At 39.5% G+C, this 19321-nt stretch overlaps 1 protein-coding gene across 1 annotated transcript in view; it reads left to right on the top strand.

Moving 5' to 3' along the window:
* The first annotated feature begins 1559 nt into the window (after positions 1-1559).
* The window catches only part of igdcc3 (immunoglobulin superfamily, DCC subclass, member 3), a 72784-nt gene continuing 55022 nt past the window's right edge, over positions 1560-19321 (top strand). Inside the window, exons 1-2 of the mRNA XM_084716229.1 lie at positions 1560-1887; positions 8637-8942. Of these exons, the coding sequence (XP_084572355.1) occupies positions 1821-1887; positions 8637-8942 (373 nt within the window). The 5' untranslated portion in view covers positions 1560-1820. The remainder of the gene's footprint in view (positions 1888-8636; positions 8943-19321) is intronic.

Consider the following 19321-nt stretch of genomic DNA (forward strand, 5'->3'; position numbering starts at 1 on the left):
TAACGTTAGTGGGGTCTACAGGTAAGAACTGTTGGATTTTCCCCGACAAAAAAAAGCAAATAACCCATCGTGTGATGAACCCTTTGTTGAACAACTGATAGTTTAAGAAAGTGACTGTACATGTAAAGCTTTGAAAAGGTAGATTAGACCATAAATGTAGGTGATTTCGATGATTATTTATTTATTAATTTTTACCTATTTTACTTTGCTACCTTTTTTACGTTTGCCCCCACTAGAGGGAGCTCGAGTACAGCTAAACCAGCACAGTTTGTTGTGGTTGAGTAGGGCTACCTTTTTTTACTTATCATTACACTAGTCCCTGAACCCCACTACGTATAATCCCATATTGTTTTTGTTAGTGTTTTAAAAATAAAACAGCCATAGCAAACAAATTATCGCATATTTACAACATACGGAAGTTGTCACTCAAAAAAGGGCATAGGCACATTTGCAGTTTCAGGCTTTCGCTGGTTCTCAAATGAAAAAAAATTGCTGTCTGCCTCTGTTATTGTATCATTGTAAAATGATTGTCTTTGACAATTAGCTTAATGACACCTTGCACTCAGGTAAACTGGGAAGGGATTTTTCTGATTTTGTATAGAGCAAAATTATGAATCAAGTAATCAAGACAATAATGGATGAATTAATCAATAATGAACATAATAATTTGTAGCAGAACAGAATGATTTTATTAATAGCCTGATTACAGTAAAAAGAGAAGAAAAGAGTCCACCCATTAGGATGTCTACCATACATGGCATCATATATTTGACTGGACATTGGCATCGGCCACTGAAGTAGCTGAGTAGTTGTTGTTTTTTGTTGAGATCCGTAGTAGTTACATGCTTTGTGCACTAGGGGGAGTTCGAGTACAGTTAAACAACTGCTGCCTTGTTGTAATTGAGTGTTGAGTGTTAGAGGTCCTCCTTGTTTATTTATCATATCAGGATCACATGTGCTGAACCATCAGCTGTAAATAAAACACATCCACTTCACTGAATTGTGATGTTTTTATTATCCTCATAAAACTCATCCTGTTTCTTAAAAAATACACTAGCAGCTGCCATGTGCTCTGTGTGGCCAAAATGGTTTATGGTTTCTATTTTATGTAATATTTATTTAGTCACATATTTTGTCGACACGTGCAACTAAGAACAGAAGAAAGATTTGTTTGATTTGACTAAAAACCACACACTTTGTGGTCGCAGTCTATTAATTTATTCGGATTATTGTTAGGATTATCAGCAGCCTCTTAATACATCATAGTTTTGTTATTGTCACTTTTATTTATTATGATGATTATATTTTTTTTCATATTATTGCAGTTAGAAGCCCATATCTGTTGAAGTCGTAATAGTAGTAGTGGTGGTAGAAGCTGTTTTATTGGCAGGCAGAAATCATGCAGTTTTTGCAGGTTTCTCGTGCGTTGGGAGCGAAGCAGTCAGCAGTCGGCTCTTTTGTTCCGTGAGCAGATTCAGCGCGCGCGCTCGTGCGTGCGTGCGTGTGTGTGTGTGAGAGAGAGAGGGAGAGGGAGGCAGGCAGTCTTTGGGATACAGCAGCAGAATCAGTGAGGAGGAGAGGAGAGCAGAGAGCGGGATGCTGACAGATTCCTGATAGATGGTTAAAATGGCGAGAGCTTGTTCGACCCCAGCGAGCCACCAAACTGTAGCACTGTAGGTCGGAACATGTCGTAGCTGAAGCTGAAGCTGGATATATATCTCTCGCGTGTGTATGTGGGTTATATATTTTTTTTTTACCTCCGTCTATTCGCCTCACGTTGTTTTCTGCAAGTGCTGGGATATTTTCTGTAAGTGTTTTAAATGGCATCCACAAGGCGCCGCCGCCTTGTTCCGTGCTTTTTGGGAATACTCCTAAATGCTTTAATCGGTAAGTGGCTTTATTATCTTATTAGCGGAGTGTAGTGCTGCAGGGTGTGAGAGCTTTGTACAGTGTGCTGCTGCTCTCCGGAGCATGGTGCATGCTGCAAGCAGCGATAAGTGCGCTGCTGACCACTAACCCTGAACTTGGCCCCTCTCCGGTGTCCGTTAGTATTTCGGTAGTAAATGCCAACGTGGGGACTCATGCTGGAGCCTTGTGCACTGCGGAATGTGTACCTGGAGGTTATATACGTTTACTTATCCATGTGAACATGTTTAAAGTTATATTCTGTCCATTTTCTGCAGGACGTATACTTTTAGTAGGCATGTTGCTGTCATTTTATATGCACAATGTGTTCTTGGATGTCCAGCACCATAATAATACGCTGTTGCCATGTGCAGTGTAGCCAGCAGAGTTTCCGGATTGTTTTCATATTTATTTTGATAGGAACACAATTGGAAGAATGCAAAGAATGTCCTACAGAAGGGTCTTCAATAAGTGCATTGAGGAAGTCACATTTTTGCTTACAGTTGTTGTAAATTGTGCCGGAAGCACTTAGATGTACTGTCTGTTATCAGAAGTGGTGTTCTAGTGATCCCCAAGACTGTCTTTTAATCATGTGTCCCATTAATAGCAGGGCTGCAAAGTTAGAGCCACTTTCTCTGTGTTATTGTTAACCACATGGTCTTGATCAGTTCAGCACTGAGTGGAGGGTTAGGACCAAATGCTTCAATACTAATGTACTTTATTAACCAGATATTAAGATATTGTATTTTTAGAGGCTTACGATAGTTGGAATTGCAATTTACTGTAGTCTCTTTCTCTTGAAAGTGATTGAAATGTCCTGGTACTTTAAGGCATACTGTGCAGGATTTTCCAAATAAGTGTGTAAATAAGTGTAGACTCATATAAACTTATCCCTCTCTCAGTCATAATCAGTCATCACATATGACTGACCAGAAATGTGTGGTGGTGTCTGTGCAGAGACCCTGCTCTGTGCCTGTATTTTCTTATTTTGTCATTATTTTGCTGTACTTGGAAAAGTTTACCAACCCACAGTGTCAGTAATTGATAACCAGGGAATGAGACCCAACAATCAAAAAATGTTTGGGTAGGAGTGCTTTCTGGACTCAAATTCAATTTGTTTGATGTTTCCTTTGGATAGGCATACGTATGTACTCAAAAATTACAAAAAAACATAAAATAATCGAAGTGCCATAATTGAAATAATTGAAGTGTCACGGCTTGGCCATATTGGACCATAAAACAAACAAATTCCAAAGCATTTTGGCATCGAGGCTTTGTCCGAGAGTCAAGCAGACCAACGGATCATGGTATATGTCTTGCCATAGAGCTCTTTGTGACTTTTTTGAGTGTCTTTCTGGTGTGTTTACAAACAGCAGTGGACCAATCGTGCATATTCTGTCTTTATTTCTTCAAGCTAACTTTAAAAGGTGACATACTTTAAAAAATAAATGGAATTTCATACCATATCGGGGCTTCTAAAGTAGATGGAGTTCCTGACTGGTCAGTGGAGCCCAACACCCCGTGGCTGGGTGAAATGACAGTGGTTATTGCTCTGGGGATAGATTAAAAGACTGTGGTTATTGCCTGCTGGGGAGAATATTTGTACAGATTAAATGTCAAGACTGTCCCTCTCGTCCTTTTCAAATTTTCTTTTTTTTGGCCCTTTGTTCCCTATGATAGACAGTTTCTCTCTCTATGTGAGGCCCCTTAATTCAAAGGCAGGAGAGAGTATTGAGTATTTGCAAAGCATACCACACAGGGACCCACAAAGGCCCCCACCGGAATCATAAAGGCTAGTACACAGTGCTTCATAACATGTCCAGTCAGAGGAGTGGGAACAAAAACTTCAGAAACACAGCTCTGTGATGGATGTAGTTCCAATTTACCCATCGCATTAAAGAAATGAGGCTCTTTCAAGTGTGTGTCTGCTTAAGTGATTAGATTGAGTTTAGATAAAGGCACTTTTTATGACATTTAAAGCAGAGTTGATAAGAGCAAAAGAAGCAATAAGAGCAATATCTGGATTATAGATCTCCCATGGTCTGAAGAGCTCAAACTCGGGGAAGATCTCATGATATGTCATCTTTAGTTTATTAAAGGGTAATTGTTTGCTTTAAATTGACTGGCTGAGTTATCTTGTGTCTTTCAAGCCCCCGAAAAAATGACAGTAAGAAAATGTATTTGAAACAAATAAAAATACTGAGAATTTTCACTTCATTTTAAAGCTCTTTATACCTGTTTACATAAGTATAAGCTCATTAATTTTAATCCAGTGCTGCCAGAATGTATTGGTTTATGACTAGAAAAGGACCCAAGTGCTACAGGTGAATACTTCACTTAGAAAAGACTGTTCAGTGCATCAACAGTAGAGAAAATGCTTGATAGAGGTGGATTGTGCAACAGCTGCCCTACATCTACCACCATGCCAACAGATGGACAATTTCTCAGTATTCTTGTGCTGCATTTTAGTGCTCTAGCCTGTCATTTCCGTGCAATCATCACTGAGCTGCTTTTATAACAGGTGAATGTCAGAGTACTTAAAACTACTGTACACACTCATGAGTATTAAGGTAGCTAGAAAAGAAGAGTATTGATTAATAATTTATCAAGCAGAAGCCTGGGAGGGAATTATCACTGCTGCATGCATAGCCTTCCCCCTGGAAATAGAATAAATATTGCTTTTTAGCCAGCCACTATATAAAAATAATATGTAATAAAATGCAGCTAATAAAACATGAAAAATAAATTGAGCTTTTCTTTTTTAATAGTTAATGTAGGCTATACTGGTGACATATATACATATACTGGCTTCATCCATGCCTGTATACTTCATATTAATGCAAATATGCTGTGCATGCGGGAAGACACCTTTAAAGGAATACTTAATATGTTTAAATGTTTGGTTCCTATTCAGTAGTCTTAGAAGTGGAAATGCTGCTTCAGCTTTCCATCTGTTCAGTTAAATTAATGGGGGATAAATCCACAATTCTCGTCCAGTGTGCAAACCATTATTTCATATTTCAAACCTCGCATGATCCTGTAGCAGTTTGTCACAGCAAGTTAAACTGGTGATTCATGAATATGTTGTTTTTATTGTTATAGTGAATAAAAAATATGGCCAATAGCCTGCAACAGGTTGATACTAAGAAATAATAAATAATAAATAATTAATCTTCAACAATATGATATTTAAATGCATTATGTGGCATTAATAAGATAAAAATACTAAATCTATACAGTTGTATTTCCAAAACAGTTCACATCAGGCTATCATATGATACGATGTCAAGCAGCTGTGCTTCTGACCCTGCTGCCTTTAAGACGCCAGTGATGGTGTGTCCTAAGCTCACTTAGCTCCATCAGTGGTGCTCGTGTCTGCTAACTACATCTGTCTGTCAGTAGCTGGTGTGTGATCCTCACTTTACTGTTGCAGCAGTAAACCTTTGTGCCAGCCAGCCACACTTATCTGTCAATAGTAAGCCAGAGCATGAGCCACACTTAGCCAACACTTGTCTCTGGTCTCACCCAGTAATCCTACATGCTAGTGTCTCTTTCCTCTGCGTGGAAAGAGCATTAGGGTGTGTGTGTGTCCGTCTGTCTCCTTATCTGACCATGAAAATCCATGCGTCTATAGATTCACATCTGCGAACATGTGCTTTTGTGGAGAGGCGTGATCTTGCCACCAGTTTCTCCAGCTGCGCTCTCCTCTCTGCAATGATGACCTGAACCTAAACAAAACAAACACACAAATTCTAGCTGTCTCCTGTTTCTTTTGCCCTCCTTTGTGTCATCTGTCTTATGATTCCGGTGTCTTCAAAATGATTTGACCTTTTTCACTGTGTTGTTTGTAACCTTCTACCCAGCCAGAGCTCAGGATTGCATTAGCCAGTTACTCCACCAACATCCTTTATTCATTAGGAAAGCCAAAGCCCTAGAACCTTCACATTGTTCTAGCTAATGGAAGAAACTCTGATTAATTGAAGTCATGTGGAAGTATATGCAGCATCAATAAAGCTGTTTAATCAACACCAAATCAATGACATTGTAGCACACTGAGCCCTGAACTTTTATTATCCTGTTTGCTTCAAGGCTTGATAACATTGACTAATGTCATCTGACAGCTTTGAAAGATGAAAATAAAAAGCCTCCAATATATTCCAGTCAGTCCACAGAGAGGAAGGTTGAATTTAATGCTTTCTTATGTTTTACATCCTCACATTTGTCCAGAGGCATTGTGCTCTGTACATTATACTTACTTCACATTGAGAATTATCCATGTTTTGATCAAAACATGAAGTGTGACTGACTGCAAGTGTGGCTGCAGGCTCTTTGCGTGCTATTTTTCCCCCTGCTTGCTGCTCCCTGTGTGAAAATGTGGTCTTCGTTGGACCAAAGGAGATGGAGCTCAGTGGGCAGCATCATTTTGGAGAGCAGCAGTAGCAGCAGCCCAGGCAGCCGGATCACTGCCTGCCAGTTAAGGGTTAAATATTTCTCCCACCACCACCCCCTTGTTTTTCACAAGTGGTAGCACTGATGTCTCTCTGGTCCCATGGCCATTTACTTACTGTGCTTGTTGAGTGGAAAAAAAAGAGGGGAAGGGGGGCGCACATAAAGAAAGGATACAGACCTAGAAGAGAGGAAGAGGAAATGTTTCTTTGCATTACGCTCCATATGTGATCTTCATGGAGGAGTGTGTCAATGAATTCCTTGTCTGCACCTAAGGGGAAGTATTTTCTCGGCTGGAATTTGAGGGATGAAGCAGGAGGTTCTCTGCTCTGACCCTTGTGCCCCCCCCCTCCTCTCCACTGCCCTCCCCTAGTCCCCCCTCGCACCAGATTCCAGGGCCTGGGGCAGAGACTGGTAGTGCTTAGTCCATCAGCAGCTGAAACATGATACCAAGAGAGCCCGCTAAGCTCCTCTTTTATAGTACCAAGTCAGGTCAGCCTGTTTACATCCTTTATTTATTGTTCTCCTTCTTCCCTCTTTACCCCCAGAAACCGCAGATATAAAAAATCATTACCATTAATAAATTAGAAAGCATCAGTGCAAACATATAACTAACATGGAATTTGTAGTCAGAGGTTCTCATTTTAAGTTTAGTGGTAAAAAAGGAAAAGCTATTCACAGCCATCACGGTGACAAAGTTGCTGCCACTAGTTGACTGGTACAGAACAAGGCCATGCATGTCTGTTTATATAGTACAAGAGTACACATGCTCTGGGTACATTCAGTCTATAGCCCATGAATTCCCTTGTGACTGTAGCCTGGAGGTGCCTCAGTGAAGGCTTTTTATTCCTGAGCTGCAAGGCCCGGTGAGCTGCTATCACTGATATGACATAAGGAGCATCCTTCCTGTTTGTTTAGGTGTGACAGTTGATATGAAAACTGTTATTTTGGCCACAACTGTCGCAGTCCCTCATGACCCTGAATAGTAATAAGTAGGTATAGAAAAAGAATGAATGGATGAGTAAATACAGCTTCAACACATTTCCTGAAAATATCAGGATGAAATGAAGTGAATAGTATGTGTTATAAATAAAATAGCAGGTAAAAATATAAAAGATAGAAATAAAGATAAGCAGTAGAATTCTGACTCTTGCCCTGTATTACTGTTTATACATTTAGATTGTTTTGGTATGAGTCAAAGAGATATTTGCTGTAGAAATGTCTGCCTTCTTGTGAACATAATGGAACTAGATGGCTCCATCCATAGTGCCAAAAAGTACATGTGAAAAACTCAACAGTAATGTCTCTTACTAGAAATCCTGACCCAGTAACTCCAAGTACTTTACAGACTTTGTTGTGAGCAGTTTCATGTAGGAATTACTTTCTTTCTACAGTAGAAACTACTGAAACTACTTTCTTTCTGCAGTAGAATTTACTGGTACTACTTTGTTTCTACTTGAAAGAAAGTAGTTCCTAAATAAAACTGCTCACAACAAGATCTGTGGATGATCTTAAAGAGCTTTAGATCACTCCGTGGTCTGTCTTGTGCATATATTTGTGAGTTTTTCTGCCCATTTGAAAAACAAAACTCAGCTAGGAATCCTGCAGTCTAAATGATTGTGTGCATTTCACAAAATTTGTGATCTTGACTGAGTGTTGTTCACTTTAAGCTTTAATAGAATTTGACCATGACAACTGAGCAAACCTAATCTGCTGCAGAAAACTATAAGATGAGAAAGATTTTGCAGTGGACCATGAGTTAAGATGTTAAGATTAAAGGAACAGAACCACTAAATTAAAAATGCATATTTCTCTGCTGGCCTGTAGTGCTATTTAGCCATCTATTGTTCTGGTGTGAGTTGCCACGTTTTGGAGATATCAGCCATAGAGATGTCTGCCTCCTCTTGAATATAATGGGAGTAGATGGCACTCAGTATCACATAGGATGTTAGAAATAAAAGTAGATCCTACATGAAACTGCTCACAACAAGGTCTTTTTGAATATCTTGAGTAACCAGGTAATGATTTCTGGAAAGAGACATTGCTTGAGTTTTTCGAATGTATTTTTTGGCACTTTGAGCACCACAAGTGAGGTACCATTTATGGCCAGTATCTTTGAAACTTGGCAATTTACACCTACACCAATCTACATGAATTGTTTTGGCACTACAGGCCAGAGGAAATATTCTTTGGGGTGAACTGTACCTCTAAACTACTGTTCACACTGTCAAGAATGAATTTTCACTTTCAGCTGTATAGTTAATCATTTGTGTTTGTATATTCAGGTGTGATGTGCGAAGCGGAGCTCTCCTTCACACTGGAGCCCAGTGACATCATCGCCGTACAGGAGCAGCCCCTCATGCTCCACTGCCAGGTGAACGGCATCCCCCCAATTACGACACAGTGGAGGCGCAACGGCCTGCTTTTAACTCAGGATCAGCATCACACCACCTTCATCAACGGCTCACTCCTGATTGGTTACTTCCAGAAGACCAAATCTGATGGCTCGTCTGACGAGGGTGACTACGAGTGCGTAGCCCAGAATTCTTTTGGGCTAGTGGTGAGCCGCAAGGCCCGAATTCAGGCAGCCAGTAAGTCTCCTCTTTTGTTCTGCAGTAATGCACTTGTTAGGGTATAAAGGTTTTTTTTAAAAGGATTGTCAGGATTATTTGATGTGGGGTTGCATGAGGTACTTACTGACAATCAGTGTATTAACTACAGTAGATGATGGTCGACACAACGGCAGTTAGAAGAAGCAGAAAGGGGCACAAGCACAGAAGCTAAGCAATGAATGTACGTGGATGGGGTCTCCTTTGCTGTCTGACAGCAAAGTAAAGCACTAAAATATTTCATACACAGCATACAGTTAAACTAGTATTGACTTTTTTTTTAGATCTACCTCTTTTAAGTGACTAAAATATGTTTAGTTTCTTACCCTGTCACAGCAATTCATTGCTTAGCTTCTGTAGTGGCACTGCTCTCTGCTTCCCCAAAGTGAGCACGACCATCATCTACTGTAGGAAATGCACAATCAATGAGAACCTCATACAACCTAAATCAAATAATCTGAACTACCCCTTTAAATTACTACACATTTAGTGTGACAACATGCATTCACTTTAAACCCAATCAAAAGAATAGTTTGGCATTTTGGGAAATAAACCTTTTTCCTGTGTTGCCAAGAGCTACAGTAGGTGAGAGGATCATAGCTCAGCTCAGCATAAAGAGTGGAAACAAGGGGAAACAGCTAGCGTAGCTCTATCCAAAGGTAACAAAATCCACCCAGGGTCTGCACTGGTTGCCTGGCAACCACATGGTGACAACAAGTTCAGGAGGTCATTGTGCCTGACCAAAGTCCAGCACATCATCCCCTGTAGAGCCCCACAAACATCTTATCTAATTCTCCTTTAAGGAAATATCTGTGGTTTTTTTTATATGTGTGTGTTAGTCACCAGATAAATAATGCAACCAACATGGTACCATGCAGTCTGGAAGCCAAGTGGATGCATAATTGGCTGAGGTTTTGAGGTTTGGATGTTTTAGTTGTAAGCTTTAAATTCCAACTTAATTCCAAGCTAACTGAATTATCTTGAGATACCAATAAAGCATCAATATCGATGAAGTGGAAATGCCTCTGATTTTTCAGATTTAGATTTACCAATACTTTGGACTTTCATTACTAGTAAGCTCAACACTTATTTTGTGTTAAATTTTTAACTAACAACTGGCCCTATCCTCGAAGAGCACCTGATTTTTCATTTTTATGTCACCAACATTACTTTTTTTGACCCAGTGTGTGTAGCACTCCCTGTTTTTTCTTGATATCTTGAGATACCCACTCCATACTTTGCCACATTCTGTATATAAAGTCCCAAGTGTCAGAATAAGAAATTGTGACTGAGCAAAGCAGATATGACACAAGCAGAAGTTCCATTTACAGCCGCTAACTTAAGTTTGATTAATTTGTGATCTGTGTTCCCTACAAATGTAAACACTGTAATTGAAATATCGCCTTAAGTAACCAAATTTCAGTCCAGTCTCAGTCATCTGGGTATTGCTGTGCTATAATTACAGTTAATATCCCCGGCTGTGGAGTCATTTGAATATTTTAATATCATTCTGTCAGTGTAATGAACTTTCGGATGCTCATCGACAGTGCTGCTTAGAAATTCAGGCCTTTGAGTGTAGCATTAACAAGTGTTCATGCTGAGAGTCTCCAAGCTGCTTTGTAAGAGTGCAGTAAGCCCAACTCAACCCTGCAGCCCACTCACTGGTGGAGGCATCAAGATAGATTTTCTCTGGCTTGACCAGCAGATCTCTTATTTGAAGTCACTCTAAGTTCAACATTAAGTTCTCAGCATTGTTGCTATGGTTCATTTACAACATTTCCAATCATATCATAGTGAGACAATTTGACACTCTGTGCTTGGCTCCTCTCTTTTCTTTCACACACATACAGTGCATGTCTCAACCCACTTGAAATCAAAGGCATCGAGGATGTGCACATTCCTCTGTGGACACGCTGAGATGTTGCAGTAGCCGCTTTATATTGTACTGTTCCACACTGTGTAGAGTTAACACTTCTTGAATGCTCTGTTACATATATTCTGTAACACAGAGATGGACAATGGCTCGGAGAAGCCTGTTGATTCCCAGGCTGTGTGTAGACAGCATACTGCTGTGCTGTTGTGGCCAATACAGCTTTTCCACTCAGTGGGATAGGGAGGTTAGCATGGACATCTCACTGGCCGAAGGGAAAAGTCACTCCAGGGCCGACGCTGTCAAACACATGCAACCTTTTAAGGCCTCTGCAACAGGTCTTTATTTTTCAAAGGTCAGACTGTAGCCGCTACTTTGGCACATTTTTTACTCCACATCAGGGAAAAGTCAACAAATTTGGTCCTCCTAATTTTGTATATTTCACAGAATTACTTTGACATAGTGGGAAGAAATCATGAAGAAAATGAAAATTTAATCAAATTATCAATTAATGAACACATCATATCATTGTAGGGCTGCAATTAGTGATTGTTCTCATTCTGACGATTGACGAATCATTTTCATGATTAATTGTTTAGCATATAAAATGCCAAAGAAGTGAAAAAGGCTCATCACAGTTTCCCAGAATCCAACATACAGTCCAAAATCTAAAGACTCTTCATTTAGTATCAGACAAAGACAAGCAGCAAATCCTTACATTTAAGAAGCTGGAACCAGCAAATGTTTTACTTTTTACTTGGAAACTGAAATGACTGAAATGATTACTCCATTATCAAAATGAACAGGGTGCAGAGAGAATATCTGGCAGCATTCATGTTATTCATTGGAAGTTTTGTCTTAGCATTTTCTCGAAATCTTCATTGACAAAGTCTCAATCTGAGTGAGAATGAGTTTGATTGACAAATACATCAATATATGCTTTAAGGTGCAATTTTAAGTTGGTATACACTCAGAAATATATTAAAGTTTTTGGACAGCAAACAATTTAGCTAGTATACTCTAGCCTCAAAGTCATTGAATTAATGTGTTTATTTAGTATTGTTGTTGAGAATAGCACCATGCAGCGACTTGAATTAATATGTTGATGCACTGATAAAAGTAGAAATTCATAAGGTGCAAAGTTGTGATGCAGTGGAGTCATCCAGCAGACCAGTCCTCTCTTCACTTATTCACACACCATGCAATACTGTCCCTCACTAATCTGTTCCACTAGCCTAATAATTGAAATTTGCTGTAATGGTTGCAAATGATAAAATAATCACATATCATTTGAAGGTGTTGCAGTGTAATGTCAAATTGTGCCTCACAAATGAATGTTTGAATGTAATATCCAGCAAATCCATCTTTTTTAATTCATGGGCTCAATACTTTACGAGCGTGAAAAATGAAGAATTATGCAAGTGTGGAGCAATCCCCGTCACTCATGTGTTTCTGAAAAATTGAATGTGGAATGTGATGTGAATACAGATGTAATCTCGGTGAATGAACCTCCCCTAGAGTGCTGCCGCTCAAGTTCAAAAGCATTCATGGTGGAAATGTTTTGGCTGGACTTTTACAGCTTTTCCTCTTGACCTGTATTGATCAGGAAGGAACTGAAGGATTACTCAAAGTCACGTTCTGACCCCTGACCCCTGACCTCTGACCCCCTGGGTAGTGTTGAGCTGTCTTTTGGAGAGGCTTTGAATGAGTAAAGGCTCTGCTATAATGGTACTCTGTCCCTCCTTAATGGAGTCTCACTTCTATCAAGGCAGAAAGAAACCATCACTGTGAAAATAATCCTCCAGAGACCCTTCAAAGGGACTCAAGAGATAAGATCCTCTGTCTGTAAAATGTCCCCATGTTACCCATCATTGCCCTCTAATGCCTTCTGTGTTTTGTATGATTTGCCATAAAATAATAACGTTGGTATTTCACAGTAGATTTGACCATATTTTTACTATTCATTGTCGTGTAGTGTATAAAAATGTCTGAATTTCTTTAGAGGACAGATTAAAGAGGCTTTCATGGCACTGTTAGTTGTGGTAGTTTATTTCCACTGTTCATAAGTGTGCATAACAGCTTTCCTTTATTTCTGTTAGACTGTCTTGGGGAGGCTTCATAGATGATTTTTGTTGTACATTCAGAAAAGTCATAATTGTTCAGTATCCAGCTTCTTCCTCCAGGTTCCCTGCAGGCACTTGCTCTGTATAGAAGTGCTCCCCTGTTGATCAGGCCTCAATTTGTCAACCTGAAATGTTTTAGGTGTTTAATATAAGGTTGTGAAGATGCTCAATCTTTGAAGTGAAGTATAATCTGCAGGTGTTTGGACAATCACTGGTCTGTTTCATCCTTGGCATAAATAATTTAGGTTCAAGTGTTTTCATTTTGTTTATGAAGAGAAATGGCCCAAAACAAGTAAATGCTCCTTTTACAAAGATCGGTGACTAGTGTTTGTTTCTTTTTCTGTTCCAAGTGTTTGTTAATGTTGATGCTTTCTTTGTGTTTTTGAGGTCATTTGCTGTGTTATAGTCCTTCTCACAACAGAGCTCTGACTTGTACCACTGTGATGCAATGGGTGGTGTGATTACTGAAGCCTCTTTATAGCCCTCTCAGTGGATAAAGCTTCCATCTTACCCTCCACACTACCTCCCTCCATAAATTTCACTTTTTATTTGCTTGACAACCATTTGTGTGAGCGCCCTGTCGGGGGCTGGTGTAGGACGGACTCCCCGTTGCCCCTCTAAATCGCCAGTTGGTCCAGGAAACTCTTTTTTCTTCTTAAATGTTATCTCTTTGAAGGTCGATTTCTCCCTCTCTCTTTCCTCAGTTTCTGTTGGACCTCCTCATTAGCTTACGTTCAGGAAGCTTTTCATCATTTGGATGAATGACAAGCCTGGTACAGTGGGCCCGGCCGGGGCTCCCGCCCCTCCCCCCACAGCACACCCGCGTCACCAGGCAACACACCACAAAAGCCCCCCTGTTACAAAATAGCTTTTAGGATCAATTGAAATGACTTGCTTTTGTCTGTTTGTCTGGAATTAATTGGAAAGAGCTGAAGCTTTGTTAGGAAATAATTTATTTTTTCTTCCCAGTTTCATTCATATGTGGAGACTGCAATTGACCTCAGGGACCATTCGAAAAGATTTGCAAACACAGATTGAAGTGTGCTGAGAAAAGGCAAAGTCAGAGCAAACATAAGGAGAGTGAAAAATTCAGTGGATGAAAATATAATAACTGTGCATTTACGGTGTTATTTATTTTATTGAGTACTTCAGAATGAATATAGAGCCCTTGGCTGCTGGATGATAATTTCCACCTTGTTTAATTCTGAGATCGTCACAGTGAATTGTGCTGCCATTATAATGGTAGGCTTCTGAATGAGACTTTAATGAAAAAGAGGAACCCAGGGGGCTGTAAAGGATGAAATAGGAGAAGACAGAGGATGCCTGTAAAAGTGTCTCAGTTTATACCCATGCCTCTCATTTGTGTGAATTTAACTCCTTTCAGGGGTGTAAATGTAAATAAGGCAGAGTCTGGTAGAAACTGCATATGTAGGCTAGTTGTGGTAGAAGACGAGAAGTCACAAAACATGCTATGTTACATGTGTGGGGATGGCTCGCCACTGTAGCAGCTACTCAGACGGTTTAGTGAGTGTGATTTATGGGGAGCTCATGTTAGTTTACTTGAGTATGTGTGCGTATATGTGTACGTGTGTATGCGCCTGTGTTTAGAGGGTCGACGGTGGCTCTCCATCACCCTCCGACCTTCCTGTCCCCACCCCTTTCATGGCCTCCTGGCTGGCTGAATGCTGAAGCGCCATCCCTACATCTCCTTGTAGCTCTCTTTGTCTGGCAGCCAAGCCCCGCCCTCGATCTGTCCCCCTCCTACTCCTGCTCCTCTCTCTGCTCAGCGAGTCATCTCTCTGTCATATAGATTAGCCAACCAAATGCCATGGAAGCTTGTTTTGACGTTTGAACATGAAGCCTCTTAGTGTTTTCTTCTAATCTCTGCAGAATCAAGATTCCATCAATCATCATCATGGAGCATTAGTGACATGGAAACATACATATATTGCCATTTTATGCCACAAACAAGCTGTATTCCTCTCACTGATATCATTCCTCTGATTGATATTCCTGTCTTGAAAACATCACACAGTTATAGTGCATACGGATATAGCCTATGACTGCCCTGTGCCTTCCTTTGGGCAGGTATGTGGCTGATGTTAAATCAGAGTATTACCTCCCGCGGTGTGGTCAGCACCCCTCCATCTGTCCATGACTGTATTAGAAGGGTTGAGAAAAAAAAAGGGCTTTTTTCTTTTTTTTCCTGTACTGATGACGCGGGCTGGAGGGATGAGAGCTCTGACCTCTGCTGTGTAATTACACTGGAAACTGGTTTATCACTGTACACCTGCAGACTAAATACTCAGATCTCATTGCCTGATTATGCATGCTCTATTTGACTTGATTTAGAGTTGGCAACAATGAATAAGAGATTTTATTACTTGTTTTAGAATAGCGGTCAGCTATTCAGAATTGCTTCAAAGCAGGTCCTTTTCCTTTAGTCTGCATGGTTATATATAAGCAAATGCAAGTCTAAACAACTGCAGATTTCCTTGTCCTTCTCTCACATCCCTATAAAGATGCTTATTGTCCTCTATGGGTTGGTCGTTTTGTCAGGGAGCTGCATAAACAGCAACACTGAACATCCCTAATGCCAGCTATGGATATTTTCACTGACAAATGCTTAAGCTTGTCCAACTCTCCTGAGGGGAAGGGGCAAGAATCCCTATTATTTCTGAAGATGGCACATCATTGACCTTGAAGCAGTGGAAAATCACCAAGGGATCCCATACTGTCCACAGTATGCCTTGTTGTCTTAGTTTACTGTTTGTATTTTATATGATGGAGAACAATAAAATGCAATGCAATTAGGTTTTTGTTAGATTTCTAAACCCATTAAGACATTTAAGTCACCTATTAAATAATTCTTAATAAAATAATTATTAAATTTGCTAACTACTATTTGAATTTTATAGAATTACATTTATTTAATCTCCTCTACCTCCAGGAATGAACAGCTAATACAACAGATCAAGAGCACAATGGTTGCCAGTGTGCTTAAGCTTTGCTGACAGGACTTCAGCCATGCACAGAGCACAGATTTACGTGGAGTGCTTTAACAATTTGATGTTAGAGTGGATCTGCTTCCATAATACTGTATGAGGCATGAGCTGCAGTGTGGAGCAGAACGGGCACCCTTATGCTCTAAAAATATCTGCCCGTGTAAACAACATCACTTGGCAAATCAAGCAGCTAAACAGAGGACGGGACACTGAGGGGTGGTGAAACAGCTGGGTGATAGAGGAATATTGAACTGCTCAAATAAGCATTTCGCTTATCCCTGCAGGCACCGTCTTCATGTTTGACATGACTTTAATCCTATTTATGCCTTTCTTAGTGTGATATAATAAATTGAATCATGATATACGTTTGTTCATATGGTGCTTAAAAAAAATGATTTGTGGCAAAATGCTTTTTACATGAGAGGAAAATACATACAAGTGAGAATATATAAGATGAGTTGATGGGCTACATTTAGGTGTAATTCAACTATATATTGATAAATTAAACCTACAGAATCATAAGGAAATAAAAAGAACAGAAAGGAAACATTAGATCATAAACGCTACAAAATCAATCACAATTGTTGTAGTCAATAAAATAAAAATACCTTTTAAAACAGAATTACACAGAATATTTCTAGAAATCTCACAAAAGCGACCTTATTACACAGTTGTGCTTTATGTCCCAATCTGCAGAACTTCTGGATGGGGATATTTTGACAATTACCTGACCCAGATGCTGAAAAGATTCCAGGTATCTCAGCAATGCCTCTTAGGGACTTCTCACTGCTAAGAAGCTGATTCTTTTATTTTGGAAAAATAAAGAGGTGCCAACTGTTAATCTGTGATTAAATACGTTGACAGAAACTCTGCCTTTACAAAAAATTAGATTTGCACCCCTTAATCTTCAGTTTGAAAGGCTAAAACTCAAATCCCATCTCAAATCCCATATTTAATCTACAATACTGGTAATATTATGTAACACTCCAGGGGAGGGTTGAGGGCTGGAGTGAGGGTCGGCTCTGGGCTCTTCAGTTTATGTTCTGGTGTTCATCCAGTGATAAACAGTCTATTTATTTTCTTAACATCTGATTAGTAGTCCATCTTGCTGTTATTGTTTACAGTGTTTGTTTGCTTTAAAAAGAAAAAGGATGCTTATCTGGATATCATATATGAGGATATATTTTCATGATAAAACAGATTGAACTAATCTGACATGTGGTTCTGTAACTCAAAAAAAAGGAAGAAAGATAGGAGGCTCTAAGAGGCTTTGCGGCACTATAGTGGTGCTATTAGTCAATCATGTGAATAAGTACAAGACAATTCAAGGTGGTAGATGCAAATATTGCAATTTTGAATTAGTTTAGATGACAAACAGGAGCCAGTAAAAGAAGGTGAGGGACAACATAGTGGTCATTTTACATCAACAGAGGCTTTCTGTCTTTGAAAGTCCAAAACTGAAAAAACTTTATCAGTATCATCTGCATAGCAGTGAAAAACTATGTGTAGTAACAGTAAAGGACCCAGAATCTAACCCCAAGGGACCCCACATAGAATAATACCTCAGACCGATATTGAAATATCCAGGGATTGAAAAATTTCTGTCTTACATGTAGGAGTGGATCCAGTCTAAGTCCGTGTAGGAAGTACCACACCAGTCCATTAAATGCTCCAGGGGAATAATATTGATGCTGAGGTCAGGCTTGAAACTACTACTATCATCATTATAATACTACCACTATTATTATTAGAAAACTACTACTGTTATTATCGAACTTTTGCCCATTGAAGCCAAAAATAAATTTCCTACCCCCGTTTTAAAATTATTTTTAAGGTTAAACATTTGGTTTGTATTCTACTAGTAAACAAACAAACCTGAAACTGAAGGAAATTGCTGAAGGAAAATCTTCCATTAGATTCTGCTTATTCTTTAAAAAGAGAAGTTGGCAGGGTGCCAGTAATACCTAGCCTAGAACTATCTGGGGAAGATCAGCATCTTTTTGCTATTCCTGACTTGTTTGTTCCTTCTTTAAAACTGTAATGTTGTAATAAAAGTTGTACTAGTTGTGCAGCATTTTTTTTCCTTTAAAATTCCAGTATGCTTATTTTATTTTCAGCAATACAAACTATTTTTAAATATGTGCAGGTAGAAAATTAATCAGTAACACATTTGGTGTAGCTCATCATAACTGAAAAAGTGAGAGATAAAATGTGAAATGTGAGAAAGTAAGTGATGGTCCTTCAATTATCAACACCCTGGCTTAGAGTCATTTGTAATGGGTTTAATTAATCATAAATGTTCAAACATCTTATTCTTCCCTTTATTGGTACTTTTTTATATGATTAACAGACATGTGTAGCTCATATCCGTGAGCAAACCTTGACCCTGTCATTACAGGATGCTGCCTCCTGCCACTGTGCCAACTCTTCCAGCAGCTGCTCTCATCAGCTGTGTACACTGTAGAAGATTATTCAGAAAAGTCCCATCTAGATGTAGTTTCTTTGTCATACAAAGCAGTGTTAACTTTGGAAAATATTCTGCTTGGATGGCTTGGAATCATATTTTTTTTATATACAGTTAAAAAGCCTGTTACTGGCTTGATACTAATAACACCATAAAATTATTATATTGAAACTGAGTGACATGTTTTTTTGGGCTATGTGATAAATTTAAAGTAATATAAACAAAACATGCAGCCTTTTTCCTATTCACTACAGAATGATCAGCTTAGGTCTTAGTTGAAATTCAAGTTCAGTGTTGGGACTGCCCGTTGTGTGTGTTTGTCTGTGTGTTGGTCTCCGGATGTCTGTGGACCACCCTAGCTATTCTCAAACAAACAAATGAAAAGGGGGCCTAAAATTCCTTCTGCCTACTTTTAAGGCTCATGGGAGGAATTCCTCAGTAATAGAGGTGAAAGGTGAAAGGAGGGAGAGCAGAGGCCGGGCCAAAGGTTGGACAGGGCGGGCCAGTCTCCAAGTGCTGGAGTCCGGCTTTATAATCTGTACACAGGAGTCCTGCATGGGCCTATTTTGATTTGGACAAACAATGTTTGCATATTAAGAGTTTTGTCTCTACTGAGCATCGGTTGGTGATGAATCCTGTGTTTTCATGCCAGTACATATGTCTTTTCATCATCTTTTGGTCACCTGGATCCCCTGAAAATGTGTGTTTGAATTTTAGTCCTCCAGAGTGAAGGCAAAATTGATATAAAGTGTGTTGAGGTCCTATTTCAGTCCTTTATAGTGTCAAGTCAAAATGAGGATGTGCTTTAGGTTAAGGTTAGGCAACAGAAAAACAATTACGTCAAGGATGGAAGCACAAGGATATGTGGGTGTGTATGTTGGTGTTCCTATGATTCCAGG

The sequence above is a fragment of the Lutjanus erythropterus genome, chromosome 1 (genome assembly GCF_056507025.1).
Source record: "Lutjanus erythropterus isolate fLutEry1 chromosome 1, fLutEry1.hap2, whole genome shotgun sequence".
Classification (NCBI taxonomy): Eukaryota; Metazoa; Chordata; class Actinopteri; order Lutjaniformes; family Lutjanidae; genus Lutjanus; species Lutjanus erythropterus.